Genomic DNA, 22,307 nt, shown 5'->3' with positions numbered 1-22,307 from the left:
AAACTCGGGCAAGAATAGTGACTTTCCCTTTCCTGTAATGATCCAGTGACAGAGTGAACCAGCGGGATTACACCAAAAAGTGTCCGTAAATACCTTCCCCTAACAAAGACTATAAGTTCCGGGTTCATCCGGGCAGTGCTATCCCAAAGTCCAATCCAGAGTAGTCTCCCCCCTTGTCAGTGTACGCGCGGGCGAGAGTTGCCGCGCCGAGCCTAAACAGTGAACTCTAGTGCTCTACCTCCCTTGTTAATTTATAGTAATAATCCCTCCTCGGCTCATCAAGCCCAGACATCTCTATTGCCCCGACACGCTAAGACCTTTTGAACTTTGATACAAGTGAACCCCATCCACTTACGGACTCTTAACCTATTATAAAGCATAATTAAGGAATGTGTGAATATCCCATATTACACTAACGTAACTCTGTATATCTGTATCCTCTGTTTATAATACCATCCTATGTGATATTGTTAAGGTGTTGTAATTAAGGTAATAGATGTGTTAAAGGTGGACTGCCTAGTTTTTATGTCCTGTTCCCTTGTTAGTGCATTACTTCCGGTCCGGAAAAAGGACCCCGCTCAGTAGCTAGTGTCTTTAGTACGAGGAGTCGGCCTAAAAACACTCAGCATAACACTGATTATAATACGAAGGGTGTCACACATGAGTCTTATTCGCTATCCTTGGATTCTACATGGGTTATTCATTATTCTGCCCTGTCGTACATTAGACCATTATTCCAACTTCACGTAAACACTTGGCCTGGTGCTAGGAAGGTATCCTATTACCTCGTCACTGTTACACTGTATTCAGGGCGCAATCACTGTCTCTATCACACGGTACCTCGTACCAGGAACGGCCGAGGAAGATTTAAGTGGAACAAAACTTGGACGCTATCACACATGTTCCTCGTATCCTCGGCAAAGGACATGCTTCTCACACTGTTGCCAGAGCCACGTCTCGCGACTGTGGACAGTGATCGCTGTCGCTGACTCGATAAAGAATAAGGAGAAGCAACTTCTGTTTACAAACTGGTAGACACGCGGAACTGCCTCAATTTCTCTATAAGGGCGAATTCAGCTGCCCTTGTTCAGGAAATCGATGATAAAGCCATCAGTACGTTGTTGTTGTGGTGGTGTTTTCAGGTGGCGACTGGTTCGTCTACTCTACCTACAGTGGAGTCCCCAGTTGTAAACACGTGATATTTTATCGACATCACAGTTTCCTCGGTGTAGGAAATATTAACTCTTTATAAAGCCTTCAAAACGATTGATATTTATTATAAAATCTTAATAAGTATTCAGTGTTAGGCTAAATGTTTAATAATGTAGTATGATATATTCTCTCGAGTAGCCTGGGTTTTGGTCACACTGTTTTGCCCGTCGTATCGTCGGCAGGAATCCATACAGACGGGTTCCAAATGCCCGTGGTATCGTCGGCAATTTTACCACGTTACCGTTCCGATTTACCATCGTATCCTCGGCAAACCTCGTATGAGGTGCCGTGTGATAGCCTGGACGGCGGGTGCGGAGGGGAGACACGCCGGCGACAGTTCTGCCGGGGCAGGGGCACCGCCAGGGGAGGTCGTGCCAAGAGTGCACGGGACGACCCGCATGGGCATCTTCTCTCATCCAGGGCTGCAGGTGGCGAAGGGGCCCGTGCTTTCTGGGCTAGGAACAGGAGTATGGCCCTCAGGACTGGGGCCGAACAATTCCCTGAACCTCTCAGTCAGGTCTCGGCCGGAGGTAGAGGTCCTCCGCCGTCGGGGCGTAGGGAGGTCCTGCCCGGGCGTTCTGGGGAGGACCTGGAGTTCCTGAGAGCTGCGGCCCCCAGGGCCAGGCGGCACCGTCAGGGAAGGGTTGCGGCAATGGTCTGCGTCAGGGTCCATCAGGTCGGTTTTCTCCAGGGCCAGGCGTAGGGAGCAGAGGCCCGGGGAGGCAACAGGGCCCCTCCAGTACTCTCCTACATCCACTGCATCGGGAGTCAGGATACTCATCTCATGCTGGGGCGGTGGGGATGCTCTCGACTGCTTCCGTCTGTGGGGCCCGGCTACTGGCCATGGCTTCCCAGGGGCGCGACCATAAGGCGCCAAGGCCCAGCTACTGGCCGTGGCCTGAGAAGGGGAATAATTACCAGCGCACCTCGGGACACCTTTGGAGCGGCTACCAGCCGTCTGACGAAGACAGGAGCGGCTACAGGCCGACTCGAGGGCAACGCCTTTGGAGCGGCTACTGGCCATCTGACGAAGGTGGTAGCGACTACAGGCCACCTCCTTCAGCTTGTATGAGGAGCAGCTACAGGCTGACTCAGGGGCAATGCCTTCAGAGCGGCTACTGGCCATCTGATGAAGGTGGGAGTGGTTACAGGCTGACTCCTGTAGGAGGGGTGTGGAGCGGCTACAGACTGACTCGGGCAACGCCTTCGAAGCAGCTACCGGCTGTCTGACAAAGGTGGGAGCGGCTACAGGTCGACTCCTTCGTGAAGGAGGGGGTGTGGAGCGGCTACCGCCTATCTCCGGAAGGACACCTTCTGATGAACACAGGAGCGACTACAAGCCATCTCCTTATTACCCTCAGGTTGGCTTCTGGCCGATTCCTTTGCAAGGGGCTGGCCGCTACCGGCCATCCCAAGAGGGAAGACACCTTCGGGGAGGCTACTGGCGCACTCCTGTAGAAGGCAGGATTGGCTACAGGCCAACTCCTGAGGGGCATCGATCGGAGCCGGACAGACAGTTCCACCCCGAGATGGTTTGGTGGAACCTCGCCCAGAAGGTAGTGCAGGATTCCTGCTATGGCGACAGTGGGGCGGCTCCAGGTCATAGGGACGTACAGCCCTGTCTGGCTTGTGCCGGTCGCGCCTAGTCTCGGTGTGCTGCTGCTGCTGCTCCTCCGTGGGGTCCTTGTAGGGGTTTCAGGGAGTTTCCGGGGGCACTATGCCGTATCCCTGGTGGAGGTGATTGGGCATTCCCGGGAACACTATGCTGCATTTCAGGAGCAAAAACCCCAACTCGAAGATATGAACCTACACAGGCTTAATCAGACTGGAGCACCACATTTATCCACTAAACCACCAGGCACCATAATCTAATTATATGGTTACAACCCTACCATTACAAATAACCTTCCTCCCCTGCAAGAAAGAATGTTGCCTCCCTTGCATTATTTTAGATATTTTTTTGGCAAATGCTCAGACGAAGTTGCTTCCATGGTGCCACACCTCCATGCTTTCCCTCGTGCTACACGGGCATCTGGTAGCACTCATGACTGGAATGTCACTCGGCCATATTGCAGAACTTCTGCCTATCAGAATTCTTTCATTCCCCGAACTGCATCTCTCTGGAACTCGCTTCCCCAGAGTTGTTTCCCTCCAAATTTTAACCCACAGCTTTTCAGACTACTCAATGGTTTCCCGGTGTACAGGAAACCATTGGGCTTGTCACTCAGTATACAGTCACCCACAGACAGACTGAAAAGAATGGAGGAGACAGACAAAACAGACAGTGTAGATCACCCACAGGCAGAAGGAAGAGGAAAAAATGAACGAAAGAAGGGGAAGGAAGGAGGAGATGAAAGTGCAGACACCCAAAGCAGCACTACATCGAGTAAGTAGATGGTTAGTGCCCCCACCTATTTTGTTTATATATATATTCCAAAGTTTAATATAAACAACATTCAGAAATGATTTTATTTTGTACATTATGTTCTAAAAGTACATAAGCAGGTGGACAGATACAGTATAATAAAAATAATACTCTGAGCAAGACAATTTTTTCCAGCTACAAAATTTAAGGATGATAATGGAGCTCTTAGCACCACTACAAGGGCTGATATAAACAAAGACGATTCCTACTACAGTGCAACAGAAGCAGGCTAAAATCTGTTAAGCCAATTCACTTTACACCCTAATAACTCTACTGGGAAAAAAAAAATCACAAAGGAAAACTGCAGAGATGTATGAAGTTGTATACAGAAAAAGAAAATAACATAAGAAAGGATTTTTTTTTTTTTTTCCTTTGAGAATGCATGAAATTCTAGATCCTCCAAAAACTGGCAGCTGGGATATATGAGTGTCCACTGAGGCAGGCAGTGGAGGTGGATGAAAGCAACTTACGAAGACAATGCCACTTACACCAAGCTGTTCTGTTTCTCATCCACAACCTCTGCATGCATCAGTGAACTTTGTACATGTATTAAACAGGTAGGGATTTCAATGAGTTTGATGAATATTATGTAAAGAAAGAATTAGTCTCTGGGAAACCTTCAAAATCACATCATCAGTATGAGAAGCACTCTCTGCTGATTACAAAGAGAAATCCAGTCTAAGGCAACACTTTACATGCTTTGACCTTCTGACCTTCACATTAATTAATCAGGCAAGAGCATTCTCAACACTGCAGTTGTGAGAGAGTTCCTCAGAGATGACCTTGTCACGTGACCCCTTGCTGCTAACCATAAAAAAATAAATACACAAAAAAAATAATAAAACCAGAAATTTTCAAAATCCATCACACAACTAAAAATAATTTAAAGCAAATTCATCTGGTAAAATTCAACCTTCTGAAGAAAGTATGAGATCAATATGCTGGAAACAATACAGGGCTTCACACAAACTTCAGGACTTGTGATAAAATAGCAGCAAGAGGGTTGACCATACCAAGGCATGGTCAACAGCAGCAAGAGGGTTGACCACAACAAGGCATGGTCAACACTACATTTGGTTCCGTATGGTCTCGAGCACTGCTGCCACATCGGGGAACTTGTGCTTGCGAGGGGGCCCTTTCTTGTGACCAGACCACACCAATACAGACTCGCCATCATCATATGTAATTGTGATCTGCAAGACAGCATAAGTAATTAGCAGTACTCAACCTCCCCACTACATGCCCACAACACATTACCAGGAACCTTTTTTCCCATCCATGGGTGTGGATGAGTAGGATCAAGAAACAAGTAATAAAGAAAAGCATACATGTGGGATAACTGTCAACCAGGAATCCTGGTTACATCATAAATTCATCTACAAATGACATATTGCATTTCCTTTAGGTGCACTTCACACACACTTGTCAGGTAACTAAGTCTACTTTCAGGTGAAAAACAGGTGCCAAATCCTCTCCATCTGGTTCTTTATAGTCTACATACCTCATCCAACCAACTAACTACATCCAGTTTATTCCCTAGCTTCCTCCACTTACATACAGTACAATATCTTTTTCACAGATCCCTGAATAAATCTGAATTCAACTGACATTCAAACTGGCAGGGTTGGTGATTTTTTAAATAAAATCAATTATTTTTTTATTTATTCAATTTATTTGATTTTTGTTTATTATATAGCTAATATTTCACAAGCAGTATACTGAATATTGTTAACTTCATGTCCTGTCTATCCACTGATGGTTCAGGCACATACCTGTTAAAGTCCTGTCTGTACACTAAATTAATGGTTAAAGCTGAGTTGCCAGTGGTAATCAGGACAGCATATTCCAAAGCTGATTATATTACCACACAGAAAAATCTTAGGCTGATATTATTAAGACAAGGCCTTAAGTGACCAAGCATAGCCTACCTTGTCTTATGGCTTTGGTTTTTAATTTATGGTTCATTATCTCAGATGTACATATAATTTCAATACTTAGTTACAAAAATGTAAAAATATTTTTTGTCATACAATGTAATATCACCATTCTCAGAAATCTGCTAACTTAATGCTAAGTATCTGAATAAATGACTGCCAAGACAAAGTTATACACAACTTTTATAAACCTTAAGATTTTATTTTTGTTATTAAAAAAAAAAAAAAAAAAAAAAAAAAAAAAAATCAATGATTTAATCACATGATTAAATCAATGCCAACCCTGCACACTGGTGACCTAGCTTAATTGATTTGTTCTCAATTCTCAAACTGCCATACAATACAGATTCAGCTGTATCAACAGTGCCCTACTATCACATACTTTCAACTTCTCACTCTGCTCTAGCTACTTCACCTGTCACCAGCATTCACATCCAACTTCATCAATACACTTCAACCTGCTGTTGCTATCTTTCACTGGTGTTAAATACTCTACCAAAAGAAAAAATTAATTCATATTTTTCACTCTGAAATCAGAAGACAAACGTCCAATAAACTTTATTTTGCGAGTTCCGCATTAAATCTGGTTCTCATGCAGTTGAAGAAAGACCCAACTACTTCCCAAGTTTCAACTTTGCATGACAGGTCCATGACAACAAACTGCAGGGAGTTATTAGTAATTAAAGGAAGGGTTAGTCATCCCCATGCATTGTCACTTTGAACAGAACTACCACCAACCTGACCATTTTCCCGTGTGTGTGTGTGTGTGTGTGTGTGTGTGTGTGTGCGCGCGCGCTGCTAAACTGTAGTAGAGTAGCCCTGTCCTGCCTAGGGTACCTTGCTTTAACAAAAATTTGCGCTACACGTCGTTTTTGCTGTGTTAAGGTTCTAGTGCTGTCCACAAAGAGAGGGCCTATTAAAGGTACCGAAGCCAACCCACCCCTGAATCACATCATCTTTACGTTTATGCCCAGAATCGTGCTAAGGCTGTTCTTCGCTCTGCTAAAAATAATTTCATCCATACTAAATGCTCTCAACTCTCCAACTTGAATTCTTCCCGCTCCTTCTGGCACCTTGCCAAAAACCTTTCTAACAACTTTACCTCATCATCCTTCCCTCCTCTTTTCTACTCTGATGGTTCTGTAGCTATTTTTTCTACTAATAAAGCATATCTCTTCGCACAGACTTTCTCCTCCAATTCCACCTTAGATGATTCCGGTGCTGTTCCTCCATCACTTCCCCCCTCTGACTTCCTCATGGCTGACATTAAAATTTCTTCAGCTGATGTATTTTCTGCCATCACTGGCCTCAATACTAACAAGGCATATGGGCCTGATGGGGTCCCTCCTGTTGTTGTCAAGAACTGTGCTTCTGTGCTTACACCCTGCCTAGGCATACTCTTTCGTCTTTGTCAGTCAACTTATACCTTTCCTTCTTGCTGGAAGTTTGCTCTCATTCAGCCAGTCCCAAAGAAGGGTGACCACTCCCAACCCTCCAACTATCGTCCAATTGCTTTAACGTCCTGTATTTCAAAAGTTTTCGAGTCAATTCTCAATAGAAAAATTTTGAGGCATCTTTCCTATCACAACCTTCTTTCTGATCGTCAGTACGGGTTTCGTCAGGGACGCTCCACTGGCGATCTTCTCACCTACCTTTCAGACTCCTGGTCATCCTCCTTTCGGGACTTTGGCAAATCTTTGCCATTGCACTTAACATCTCAAAGGCTTTCGATCGAGTATGGCATAAATCTTTAATTTCCAAACTGCCCTCTTACGGTTTCTATCCTTCTATCTGTGCCTTCATCGCTAGCTTCCTTCCTGGACGTTCTATAGCCGCTGTTGTAGGCGGCCATCGTTCTTCTCCTAGATCTATCAACAGTGGTGTTCCTCAGGGCTCTGTCCTATCACCAACTCTCTTCCTTTTATTCATCTATGACCTAAGCTGTACATCTAACCCTATCCACTCATACGCTGACGACTCCATCCTTCACCATTCCATTCGGTTCCTGCAACGCCCATCTCAGCAGTTACCTCAACAAACAAGGGATGAGGCTATGGCACACCTAATGTCTGACTTGGCTCATATCTCTGACTAGGGTAAAAATAATCTGGTTGTTTTTAATGCAACTAGACTCAACTCTTACACATATCAACCCAACAAAATCTTCCACATGTATACCCACTAATGTTTAATAATATTCAGCTTAATCCTGCATCATCCTTGAACATGCCTGGGGTTTCATTTACTCAGGACTAATCTTGGAAAGATCATATTACATCTCTTGTAAAATCTGCTTCCAAGAGATTGGATGTGCTAAGCTGACTCCGTTCTTCCTTTACCCCTGCACAATTGTTGACTCTATACAGGGGTTTTATCCACCCCTGTGTGGAGTACAACTCTCATGTGTGGGGAGGCTCCCCACATACAGCTCTTCTCAATAGGGTGGAGTCAAAGGCTTTTTGTCTCATTAACTCTCCTCCTCTTACTGACTCCCTTCAACCTCTGTCTCTTTGCAGCACTGTCGCATCTTTATCTCTTTCCTATCGCTACTTTAATGGTCACTGCTCCTCTGAACTGTCTGCATGCATTCCTCCACCTCTACGACGGGCGCATAGCACCCGTCTAGCAGCAAACTCTCATCCCTTTTCCGTCCAACTCTCTAATGCAAGAGTTAACCATTACTCCCAGTCTTTCATTTATGCAACAGGTCAACTCTGGAACTGTCTCCTTCTGTCTGTATTTCCTGCTGCCTATGATCTCCAGTCTTTCAAACGCAGTGTGTCCAGGCATCTCGAAATGATCGGATCTTGAATTTGGCTCTTTATTGTATTTTGTTTTTCTCTTGGAGGAAACTGTTATTGCAGGCTAATGGCCTCTGGTTCTTTCTTCCTCGCATAAAAAAAAAAAATAATAAAAAAAAAAATAAAAATAAACCAACGTACAGAAATCGGTTCATTATAATATAGATGCTTCATTTAAATTTCTCCATATACATATCTTTAATCATGTTACTTTACTTAAACCTTCAAAATACATCTACTGCTTTACTCTCACACCTCTAGGCTATTTAACTCAGGAAAAGTATCTAATCCTGATAATATTAATTACAATAATCAATCCATCCATCCATCATCCAATCCAATGTTACCCCATCAGGAGCTTAGAAGCCTGGGTCTAGGCAAGTTGGTCCTGACATTTAAGATGAGAGTGACCAGCCTCACTCATCCCTGAGTGGCAATACATGAGCAATAAACCCCAGCCACCCCTTAGATATAAACCTACACAGGCTCAATCCGACTGGAGTGCCTTAATTACCTACTAAACCAACAGGTGTCACAATTTGGCTTTATAGTTACTACCCAACATAGTAAATGGCTTCCTGGTGTACAGGAAACCATTTGGCTTCTCACTCAGTGTAGAGTCACTCATGGGTAGAAGGAAGTGGAAAGAATGAAGGGAAAAAAAGAAGAGAAAGGAAGGAAAAAAATGGAAGAAATGGAGCTCCCCCGAGCTAAGCCCTGTATTGGACTATATAGCCTAGCTAGGGTTACAGGAGCGAGCTACCACTCCCGGCACGGCAGCCCGGGCGAGGCTCGAACTCGCAATCCCCCGATTACGAGTCCAGCGCGCTACCACTGTGCTACCGCGCCCCCGAGAAAGGAAGGAAGGAAAAGAGAAAAGGGCAAAATAATAATAATAATAATAATAATGGTAATGATAATCATGACCATCCAGATCTCCTCTCCCATCCAAGGGCTGGGTAAGGAGTAGCAATGTCCAGACAATGGGCCACACTGCCATTCATTCAATATATTAATAATAATCCATCCATCCATCATCCATTCCTATGTTGCCCCATGAGAAGCATAGGAGCCTGCGGCTAGGCAAGTTGGTCCTGATATTTAAGATGAAAATGACCAGCCTCACTCATCCATGAGTGGCATTACATGAGCAATAATCCCCTACCACCCCTTGGATATAGACCTGCAACAGCTCAAACCAACTGGAGCACCTTAACTACCCAATAAACCACCAGGTGCCATAATCTGGTTATAAGGTTACCATACACAGTAGTAAATGGTTTCCAGGTGTACAGGAAATCATTTGGCTTGTCACTCAGTGCAGAGTAACCCAAAGGAAGAACAAAGAGGAAAGAATGAAGGAAAGAAAGACTGAAGAGGGAGTGTAAAGTCACCCATTGGCAGAGGAAAGAGGAAAGAATGAAGGAAAGAAAGATTGAAGAGGAATGGGGAGACCCACAAGGCAGCACTACATTGAGTGAGTGGATGGCGGGTGCCCCCACCTACTCTAATAATAAATATTGATGATAATAATAATAACTAGAAAGGCACTCAGTAGTGCGCATACCTCCGCCATCAACATCCATGCAATACTCACTGGAGAATTAACAAAAATGTCAAAAAATGCCATATCCCACAATGTTAAAGTGTAAAAAAAAATCCTGAATCCACACCTTAATCCAGATTTGCACCAAAATTTAATGGAGTCTATTCTGGGCCAAGGACCATTCTTCTACCAAGTTTTGTGGAAATCCATCCAGTAGTTTTTGTGTAATCTTGCTCACAAACTAACCAACCAACAAACGAACAGACGGGTGAAAACATAACTTCCTTGGCAGAGGTAATAATAATAATAATAATAACAATAATAATAAAAATCATCATCATCATCATCATCTGGACCAAGGCCAATAAGAGTACCAGGTCATGTCATTCAAGGGCAAATTTGTGTCCAGTTCGTGCACATCGTCACGGTGTGGACACACCCAGCCAGTGATAAACAGTTTCATCTTATGTTCTGTAACAGCATTACTGTGCATGCGTACATTTGTTCAGTATAACACTGAAATATAATGATTTACTAATCATGCATTCATTTAGCAAAATTTGACAAAAAAAGAGTAACTAGTCGAGTAAGTTTCTAATGTTCATATTTTCCCACAATAACTGTTTTGTCTCCCACCCACATCAAGGCAATTTTAAATGATATGCTTAGCAATCACCTTTACTGTTCGACCTGATGTGCAGTCTAGCAGTTATTTGCATTCAGTACGATTAAATTGATCTGGGGTGCTCTGTATTCTGGAAATGTTTGGCAACTAACCCCTCACTTCTTCCTCTACCCTCTTTCTCTCCCCCTTTCTTTCAGGTCTTTGTTTAAGGAGGCAAATTATATACTCAACTTCAGCTTCCATGCTCCAGTTAAAGATATTAAAACATGGAATACATGACTGTTCAAGGAATTGAAGGGAGATGAAAGTATTGAGAGCATTATAAAGAGCTACATTAACTCTTCATCACCATTACATCATTCTCATTGTACTTTAGCTACAGTAACTCCACTGCCCCTTTCACTCCACAGTCTCTTTCATATCTGAGTAAATTCATCTGATGATAACTAGAACAAAAAAATAAGGGCTTAAAAAAAAAAAAAAAAAAAAAAAAAAAAAAAAAAAAGGTCATGGTATGTCTGTGTCTACCTCTCTCCCATCATTGTCACAAGAGCAGGTCCCCCCACAGAAAGAAAAATGGAAGGAGACAGTCCTCCACATCATTACGTCACCACATCTGCGTAGTACCACTGGATGAAGAGACCTGGTAGTCTTAGCCTTGATCCGGACCTCACTTCCCACCCTAGCACACGGTGAGGAGTAGCAATATCCAGACAGCCCAAATTTGCCCAATCCAATGGGGCACGCTTCCCTTCACTCATCATACAAGCCCTCAAAATCCTGGCTCCATCTCATAGGCCAAAAAATTTCACCACATTCTTTACTTCCACGTATACCTATTGGACAGAGCCAATCCAAACACTGGCACATTAAAAAAGGGTACCACATCCCTGATCATGCACTTCTCCTCACAAAATTCATCCACTCAGCTCAATCTCTTGTCAGTTCCCTAGCCTCACCAACTTCCAAACCTCTCTTCCTCACACACTCATCCACCAAACCTCTCCAATTCTCCTTGGCCTACCTCGCCTCCTCCCCCCTTCAAATTCACTCAGATATACCTTTTCCACCACTCTATTATCCATTCTCTCCATATGACCATATCATCTCAGTACACACTCTTCGATTCTGGTGTCTACCGACTTCACTCCACACCTTTCACGAATCACATTATTTCGCATCCTATCCACCCTCTGTACTCCACATACATTCCACAGTAGTCCCATCTCCACTGCTCTTACTCTCGACTCTTTATTTTCATGCCACACCATTATCTTACATCCATATGTTAAAGCTGGCACCAACACTCCTTCATGTAAGCCTCGTGCAGCTGCAACACTCACACCTCTGATTCTTATCAAGGCCTTCATTGCACCTGCTACTTTTCTTCCTTGTGTCACTCTACTTTCAACTTCTTTTACACATTTTCCTCTTTTCTATCACTATACCCAAGTACTTGAACTCTCTCACCAATTCCAATCTCTCTCTCCATTCACTGTAACACCACACTGAGTTGCCTTCTCTCTCAATAACCATCACTTTACTCTTTTCTACATTTACTCTCACAGCACGTCGCTCACAGACATCAGCAATTTTCTGCACTAGCCTACCAAGTGCTTGTCCGGTACTTGCAAGCAGTACTGCATCATCAGCATACAACAAATTTGAGATATTCCATCAATCATTATTTATTACCAATGCCATCCCTCTCTCCATTACTCATGTTTTTACTTCTCTCATCACCCCATCCATACATACATTGATCAACCAAGGGGATATCACATAACCTTGTCGCACGCTCATGCCAATCGTGAACTATTCACTTAGATGCCCATTCACCCTTACACATGCTTCACTACCATCATAAAACCTCTTGACAGCACCTAGCAGCTTACCATCTACACTGAACATGCACAAAACTTTCCACAATCCTTTTCTGTCCGCTTTGTCGTATGGTTTTTCCAGATCCATGAATGCCATAAACACCTTATGGTCCTTCTCACAAGCATTCTCTGCTATCTGTCTCACTGCAAATACGTGATCCACACATCCTCTGCTACTCCTAAAGCAACCCTGTTCATCACTCACTAGAACTTCTGATATCTCTCTTACTTTCTCTATAATAGTTCTTCCATACACCTTCCCTACCACACTCAATAAACTTATGCCACGATAATTCTTGCACTCACTTCGCTCACCTTTATTTTTGTACAAGGTACAATCACAGCCTTCTTCCACTCTGCAGGCACAGTTTCACTCATCCATGCCTTCTTACATATCTCCAACAAGCAATTCATTCCAAACCACTACACTTAAGCATCTCTGCATACACCTCATCAACCCCAGCTATTTTCCCATTTTTCAGCCACTTCGCAGCACTCATCACCTGTGCGAGTGTCATGTCTCCTGGCACTGCATTCCTTCTCTGCACATCCCCAAAACCAACCATGATTACAGCCACTCTGCTCTCTCTGTTCTCATTCATCAGGCTTTGAAAATATTCTTTCCATCTGGTCCTTACTTCATCCCCTTAGGTTAATAATCTACCACCTACATCCTTCACACCATCACATAACAATAATTATAATAATGCCCCTTTCAAGTTTCTTCTCAATATCTCCAGATCCTAATTGACAGAACATTTGATACCGATGGAAGTAAATCCTGATCACGCACTCACTTCTTTAACATACAATGCATGCAGTCAAGCAACTCCAATCTGGGGGTTTATAAAGAACAAGACCTCACAAGAGTATTACCAAACAAGAACATTATGTACTCTCATAATTCCACCACCTTCATGCGATTGAGGAACCCGCCACCTTTCTGATCCCCACATCCACTCAGTTTTAACTATAACATTTAATGTATATTTCACCGACTGTGCTGTATTTATCAGATGCTGTATATACAATATTAAGGATGTTAATGCTGTATATACAACATTAATCATGTTAATTAATCGAATCTCGCATACTACGTAGTAACAAAATTCTCACCACCTGATGCATTCAATTTGACATTGGAATAGGGTGCTGCAGTAAACCATCATATCTGCCTTTCTGTGTCACAATTCAAAGCAACAAATTCTTGAACACTGACGTGAGACTTGTTGGACTTGATACTTTTTAATTTTTAGGATTAACAGTAGTAACAGAATTCTGAATGAGTCACAATACACAAATATGACACTCACTCACTCAAAGCATTACCAAATAAAGATTAATCCACCACATGTAAAGATGATGAACAATACTGTACTGTAGAAAATAGGAAATACTAATGAGCTGTACGACAGTAAATGGTTTTGTTTTTACCATTAGGAAAAGTAATCTACAGTACAGCAACCAACATTACACAGAGATGTCTAGTGGAAGACCAAGCATACCTCAAAAGTCTGACTGCGAGGCTTCTTGGGATTGAGTTCCACCTCTATGTTGGGAAACTCAGTACGGATGCCGTCAGTCACCTGAACAGCATTCCGCTTGTACACATTTCATGATTTACTGCAAGGAACAGAAGTTCCCTTATGTTATTACCGGAAACTGACCAATAAGGCCAAATCTTACTGAAGAAATAAAAGCCAAGAGGAGGCAGAATGAGGGAATAAATGCAAAAACGAGACAAAGTGATAAGTTCAAGTTGATCAATGTGCCCCTACATCCAATACTTGCAGACTCACTTTCAAGAGCTCTGAAGTTTTGGCCAGGGATCTGATGTTTGAATTTCCAACAATTCATTTAATAATGTCAGTCAGATCACAATTAAGCACTTCCTTTACATACAATATTCAAAACAAACCTGTACCATGCCATACATACCAAGACATATATACAAGGGCAATTATTTTTGTCAACATTCTGAGTTTAAAATGAAGCATGGCTAAAAGGCACATTGTTGAAAAAACCTAGTTACATTCACATACTACTACCTTAACAAGATCACAGAACTGTCTTAAGACTGTAAAACAGCTAACAGCTGGCAAGCTCAATTCCACAAAATGGTCCCTGACCCACTTTCCTCACCCAATGAAGTCCTTAAAGAAACATATTGTATTTATGGTACTTCAAACAGTTACTGCAATCTTAAAATCAATGGCTAAGGTAATAATTCCAGCAATGTGTGTCCCAAACAATACTCATGAACTCTGATGACTAACAAATCATCCAGACCACTAACATAATCCCTGACAATACATACCCTTCATGATTACTGTGGAGTGTCATTAGTCACCCTACGCAAAGCACTAAAAATTGTCAAAAGTTAACTTATTCCTGCTTTGTATCACTGTAAGTGACAGACATACATGTAGTGCATATGATGGAAAACATACTCATAATATTCACTCAGGTGCAGCAGCATGAAGTTTGTACAATTGAGTACACGTGATGTCCGGTGAAAATGCTGCTACCTCTATGGCATTATATATATATATATATATATATATATATATATATATATATATATATATACTGTATATATATATATATATATATATATATATATATATATATATATACTGTATGTATATATATATATATATATATATATATATATATATATATATATACAGTATATATATATATATATATATATATATATATACAGTATATATATATATATATATATATATATATATATATACAGTATATATATATATATATATATATATATATATATATATATATATATATACAGTATATATATATATATATATATATATATATATATATATATATATATATATATATATATATATATATATATATATATATATATATATATATATATATATATATATATATATATATATATATATACATATATATATATATATATATATATATATATATATACTGTATATATATATATATATATATATATATATATATATATATATATATACTGTATATACTGTATATATATATATATATATATATATATATATATATATATATATATATATATACATATACTGTATATATATATATATATATATATATATATATATGTATACTGTATATATATATATATATATATATACATATACTGTATATATATATATATATATATATATATATATATATATATATATATACTGTATATATATATATATATATATATATATATATATATATATATACATATATACATTATACTGTATATATATATATATATATATATATATATATATATATATATATATATGTATATATATATATATATATATATATATATATATATATATACTGTATATATATATATATATATATATATATATATATATATATATATATATATACTGTATATATATATATATATATATATATATATATATATATATATATACTGTATATATATATATATATATATATATATATATATATACTGTATATATATATATATATATATATATATATATATATATATATATATATATATATATACACACACTGTATATGTATATATATATATATATATATATCATCATCCAATCCTGTATCGCCCCACAGAGGAGCGTAGGAACCTGGGGCTAGGCAAACTGGTCCTGACATTTAAGATGAGAGTGACCAGCCTCACTCATCCCTGAGTGGCATTACATGAGAAATAAACTCCAACCACCTCTTGGATATAAACCTTCATCGACTCAATCCGATTGGAGCGCAGTAATTACCCACTAAACCACCAGGCATCAAAATTTGGTTATATGGTTACCACCCAGCGTAGTAAAATGGTTTCCTGGTGTACAGGAAACCATTTGGCTTGTCACTCAATGTAGAGTCACCCACAGGCAGAAGGAAGAGGAAAGAATGAAGGAAAGACAGAAGAGGGAATGTAAAGTTACCCGTAGGCAGAAGGACAAGGAAAGAATGAAGGCATGGAAGACAGAAGAGGATGGAAGGACAGAAGGATGGAGGTGAGGAAAGGGCAGACACCCGACAGCAGCACTACATCGAGTGAGTGGATGGTGAGCGTCCCCACCTACCACAATATATATATAAAAAGGGGGGGGGGGGTGCCACTTTGACAAAAGGAGGACTCCTCTGCAATGACAATGCATGCTTTTCTTGGCTGTGGTGGGAAAATTTGAAGTGCTGTTGTCATAAACACAACCTCAGCTGTTCCTCCCACTCCCCCACAAACAGAGCTCGTACCCCACGAGTTAAACTTAGTTATCCTTGAGTGGTTTTTCCTAATCTCTTCCTTCACAGCCTACTGAATACTGCATGGCGAGATTTCAATCTGTTATCACACACAATGTTGAAGTATTATTAACCTGCATGCAACAGAAACTTAAAAAAAAACACGACACCATGGGTCCACAACACATAGCTGCAATCTGCAGTAGGCTGGGATAGTAGACTGGAGATTAGGATTCAACACCATGAGATTATAAGGGCTTTACAGTACACACAATCACAAGGCAAAAGTAATAAGAGGGGATAAAACAAGATCAATTTCAAATCAATTAATAAAATGGAGGGCAGGCAACATAAAACAGTAGGGCGGGAAGAGTGAAGACCTAATAGATACAGTTCACGTCATCAAAGTGACAGCTAGGACTGCATCCTCAATGTATGGTACTCCATCTGCTTTCTCTGTTTGCATAAAAAGGTATATATTAAATATACTAAAAAAATTATCAACTTTGCTCTCTTTTTACCATGACTTATACTTACCAATTATGTGATGTCCCCATGGTTCTTCTATATACAGTAATATATATATATATATAAATATACAGATGAGGTGACGAGAGAAGTAAAAACACGAGCAATGGAGAGAAGGATGGCATTGGTAATGGATGGTAATGGAAGGAATATCTCAAATTTGCTGCATGCTGCTGATGCAGTGTTACCTGCAAACACTGGACAAGAGCTTGGCAGTCTAGTGCAGAGTTCTGTTGATGTCTGTGAGTGTCGTGCCTTGAAAGTAAATGTAGAAAAGAGTAAAGTGATGGTAACTGAGAGAGAAGGTGATTCCCAGTGTGATGTTACAGTGAATGGAGAGAGATTGGAAGTGGTGAGAGTTCAAATACCTGGGCACAGTGATAGAAAAAGACAGGAAAACATGCAAAAGTGGAGAGTAGAGTGACACATGGAAGGAAAGTTGCTGGTGCTATGAAGGACTTGATAAAAAACAAAGGCTTGAGTGTTGCAGCTGCACAATGCTTAAATGAAGGAGTGTTAATGCCAACTTTAATATACGGATGTGAGACTATGGTGTGGCATGAAAATGAAAAGTCAAGAGTAAGATCAGTGAAGATGGGACTGTTGAAGAATGTATGTGAAGTACGGAGAGCGGATAGGATACAGAATAATGTGATTCGTGAAAGATGCGGAGTGAGGAAGTCTGTGGACACGAGAATAGAAGACAGTGTATTGAGACTGTTTGGTCAAACTGAGAGAATGATTACAATAGAGTGGTGAAAAAGGTATATCTGGGCAAATCTGAAGGAGGGAGGAGGCAAGGTAGGCCTCTTTAACGTGATTGTGTTCGGATTAACTATCAGATGGGTTTAAGTGAAGCTACAGGACGTGGTGAAATTTTTTTGGTCTATCTGATGAAGCCAGGATTCTGTGAGCTTGAATGATGAGTGAATGGAAGAGTGAATCATTGAACTGGGCAAACTTAGGGTGTCAGGATGTTGCTACTCCTCACCCTGCCCTTGGGTGGGAAAGGAGGTCAGGATGATGATGATGATGATTACTACACCAGCTGTATGAAAAACTGCTATAATAATGACCACACCCTATATATGAGGACTTACTACTTTAGATGCCAGTAATGGTTATTATATAATTATCAGACACAACACAAGTAATCACTCACCAATGCTCCACTGTTGCCTTCTTTGGTTTGCGTCCTCGTCTACCTTTGGCTGGTGCTGGGGCTGGAGCCTCCTCCTCAGCTGGAAAATAATCACAATCCAGTTCTCACCATATAACAGCCAAGTTTGGTGATATTTTATTCAGGTTAAAATACACTTTTTCTGCTGTTATCTTACTTAGGTAAAGTTAACTTTCCAAACTAGAAAGGGTATGATACTCTAAAACTCATTAATGAGAAGCTTTTCCCAAGCTGAATATAATCATCTGCTAACAAAAAATACACCTAACAAGAACATCACTCAGACTCATATGGTAAACAATTACCCTTGTAACTTAAAGAATCAATCCTTAACCCCTTGACATCCGGCCCCCTGCACCCTATCCCCCTACCCACAGATGCCTTATTTTCATAATTTGGATTTTCTAAAAAATATTTATCTTGCAAATAAATAAAAAATTATATACTGTATATATATATATATATATTTTGTATATATATATATATTTTGTATATAAACAAATACTTTCCCTCTGCTGCCGTTGTAGAGGTCATGGTGTGTGTGTGTGTGTGTGTGTGTGTGGGGGGGGGGGAATGAAGCTGGGATCCACTGTACAATTCATATATATCCATCATCCAATCCTGCGTTGCCCCATAAGGAGCCCAGGAGCCCGGGGCTAGGCGGTTGGTCCTGACATTTAAGATGAGACTGAGCAGCCTCGCTCATCCCTGACTGGCATTACATGAGCAATAAACCCCAACCACCCCTTGGATAGAAACCTTCACCGGCTCAATCCGATTGGAGCGCAATAATTACCCACTAACCACCAGGTGCCAAAATTTGGTTAAATGGTTATGACCCATCGTAGTAAATGGTTTCCTTGTGTACAGGAACCATTTGGCTTGTCACTCAGTGTAGAGGCACCCTCAGGTTGAAGGAAGAGGAAAGAATGAAGGAAAGAAGGACAGAAGAGGGAGCGTAAAGTCACCCACTGGCAGAAGGACAAGGAAAAACAGAAGAGGATGGAAGGAAAGAAGAATGGAGAAGAGGAAAGGGCTGACATCTGAGAGCAGCACTACATCAAGTGGATGGTAAGTGCCCCCAACTACCACTAATATTTTCCAGCTACCACTAATATTAAGGTGCCAGTTAGTTTTTTTGTATGAAGAAACATTAACCATATACAATAAGAATTATCTGTGACGCGGTTTCCTTGTATACATATAACTTCAGGTATCCCTTGTAGCCACCTTGATGTTGCATTATTTACTCAAATGGAGCCTTGTCTAGCCAGAGGGTTGTGTAACTGTGGTGTGCTCCAATCCCTTTAACTTGTTAGTAGGTGTGCAGTCACAGCCATACTGCACTACTGTGGGATTGTGAGCAGACAACTGATCACTAGAGAGTACTAACCTAAGTCAACTGCAATTTCAAGGAATATTTGGAATTTAATAAAGCCCATGAAAGCTTCCCTGAGCACTGGTGTTCCTGCTACTCAAAAACTCAATTGTACTGCACTTCATTTTTTTGCCCATCATCCTCCCCATCACTGCGTATAATACTTCACTGTATGAAAGTACTTTTGCTATGGATGTTCAATTTTATCACCACTCAAACTTAGGAGTGCATATTTTAAGTGTCTTGGCTCATGGAAGAGTGGTACGTGCACATCCAAGGTTGCTGTCTGCCCTCTAGCTAACCTACTAGACACTATCATGAAGGTGAAAATACTCTTGCAATGGATGGTCAACTCTTTCATCACTCAAACTTTCTAAAATGCATACTGTGTCTTGGCTCATGGAAAAGCAGTACGTGCACAACCTAGGTTGTTGTCTGCCCTCTAGCTAACCTATTAGCCACTTTCATGAAAGCTGTTTGCAAATCTACTGAACTTCTAGCAATTCATATCCAGTCATTTTCTTCTTAAACAGTGGAAAGTCCTTCAAGTGACTACAGCAACAATGTCGCTCATTAAGGCAAAGCTAGGTCCACACTAATAATGTTTCCAGAAGACATTAGCCTCTGCAACAGCTTCCTTGCTGATTATATTACAACTCCAAAACAGACCAACCTCAGGCTTAGTGTGATGTTATGTTTGTTACTGACATTTCTATCATTTAACCCTCTCATGAACTGTAAGTTTTCAAAGAGTTCCTGGGACACAATCAGAGAGAATGGAGCTAAGGCAGCCCCTACTCGCGACAAAGAAATACACTCCCATGGATTTTATTTAGTCCGGAAATTAGTTATATTGGTATAAATTGTATACCATCACCTTCACTCTGATTATAAGCTAATAAAATACATTCAAAACTGATGAGTAAAGGTACAGAAATGCAGTGAGAATAAACTTCTTCAAGAGTAAAAATAGCTTCAAATAACTTCCAACATCCCAGCGCAAAATTTTTACACCCACTGTTTAAGAGCAAAACATATGTCTAGATGCTGAATTTCATGAGCTTTCACGTGGTGTTTTGGAATCACGCGCAACCTCCACCCCACCCCACACAAAGCCAAAGGGGCACCAGCTAATAGCGGGTGCTGGCCTTGAAACAGACACCCTCCCCTATGGCTCGCCAAGGTTTGTCACACTTCACGCTAAAACTTAATCTTTTGGCAAATATTTGTGTCCAAAATTGCCTAATCAGTACCTCTTCCGTCCAAACATGATTGTGATGCTTATCACATCATCGAGCACTTTTCATGCCAACTCTGATATGGCAATTTGTGTCATTGCTCCCTAAGAGAGTTAAATCCCTCCAGGTTTGTTCTTGTTTGGCCACAACTTGGTACTGTTTATAATACTGACTTGCTCTCATTTTTATTCAGAACAGCTATCAGAAACGTAACTGGTACTGAATAATTTACAGTCCTAACACCAATACCACACTTGTCTTTGAGGGAACTAAGTCAGGTATTTCAGTATTCCCTTTTAAGTGCCATAGTAAAAAAAAAAAAAAAAAAAAAAAAAAAAAAAAAAAGGTGTGTAAATCACAGGGGTAATTGTCTAACCAGAGTGATAAACTGAAGGACAGCTTTCAACATAGTTAAGGGTCTCAGAAAGACGAGGGAATGAATACACCACAGCTTGTAATATACAGGGAAAACGTTAGAAAGAGGAGTAAGTTGCACGTTACCTTCAAGGGATTTGGAAAAAGCATGACAGCAGAGAAAATATAGAATGGGGTGAAAATAAAGTAGATAGGAAATAGCTGAATGCTCTTAACAGTACTGTATATATGAAGAGTCAAAGATTAGCAAAGAATATAGAAGCACTTTAAGAGCTTTCATAATTTGAATGTTGGCTTGAAAAGTGGGTATAATGTCTCCATGGTCACTTTATATATATGCAAAATACTGATGGTGTTATAAAATAGTGTAGAACAGTGAATACTGGTCTTTATATATACAAAATACTGATAATGTTATAAAATACAGTGTAAATAAGTGAAAATTGGTGTCCTTTGTGAAAGGACAGGGTTTGGATTTTGCCTGTACTGTTGTTTGCTGGTGATACTGTTGGTACTACAAGTTTTAGCTGCAAAGTTTTGTAAATAAAGTTTGGGATTGTGATTTTAATGAATTTGAAAATGAATGTAGCAGACACTGAATGTACAGTTTTTGAGGCGAATGATGGCATGGAGTCCACTGTGAGGCTTAAAGGTCAGAAAATGAGAAAAAAGTGTACCTTTATATATCTAGATACTGTAGTGTGATACACAAGGATAAAAGGTGTAACAAAAATTACAGCAGAGGAGGTGGTTCCAGGTACATTAAGAGCAGTGACATGGATTAGGGAGGTGGGAGATGAACATGGAATAGTAACTGGACAAGTTGTGTGAACCATCCTCTGGCATATGGAAGTGAAGCTTCGACATTAACAGGAAGAGTAAAGTCAAATATGAGAATTGGAAATTAGTTATCAAAGATGAG

General features: G+C 40.4%; 1 protein-coding gene across 2 annotated transcripts in view; it reads right to left on the bottom strand.

Moving 5' to 3' along the window:
* Positions 1–3,667: 3,667 nt before the first annotated feature.
* LOC145417478 (uncharacterized) overlaps positions 3,668–22,307 on the bottom strand; it is a 60,322-nt gene continuing 41,682 nt past the window's right edge. The window contains exons 4-6 of one of the 2 annotated variants that reach the window (XM_080286186.1): positions 18,377–18,455; positions 13,932–14,049; positions 3,668–4,830 (exon numbers count right to left, since the gene is read on the bottom strand). In XM_080286186.1, the coding sequence (XP_080142312.1) occupies positions 14,040–14,049; positions 18,377–18,455 (89 nt within the window). In that variant the 3' untranslated portion in view covers positions 3,668–4,830; positions 13,932–14,039. The remainder of the gene's footprint in view (positions 4,831–13,931; positions 14,050–18,376; positions 18,456–22,307) is intronic. The other variant, XM_080286187.1, reaches the window with a different exon arrangement.

Source organism: Coenobita brevimanus, chromosome 110 (assembly GCF_032717465.1).
Source record: "Coenobita brevimanus isolate Jiangsu-jjx chromosome 110, ASM3271746v2, whole genome shotgun sequence".
In the NCBI taxonomy this organism is placed as follows: Eukaryota; Metazoa; Arthropoda; class Malacostraca; order Decapoda; family Coenobitidae; genus Coenobita; species Coenobita brevimanus.
The sequence above is the reverse complement of the archived record's forward strand: the minus strand, read 5'-3'. Positions and strand labels throughout refer to the sequence as shown.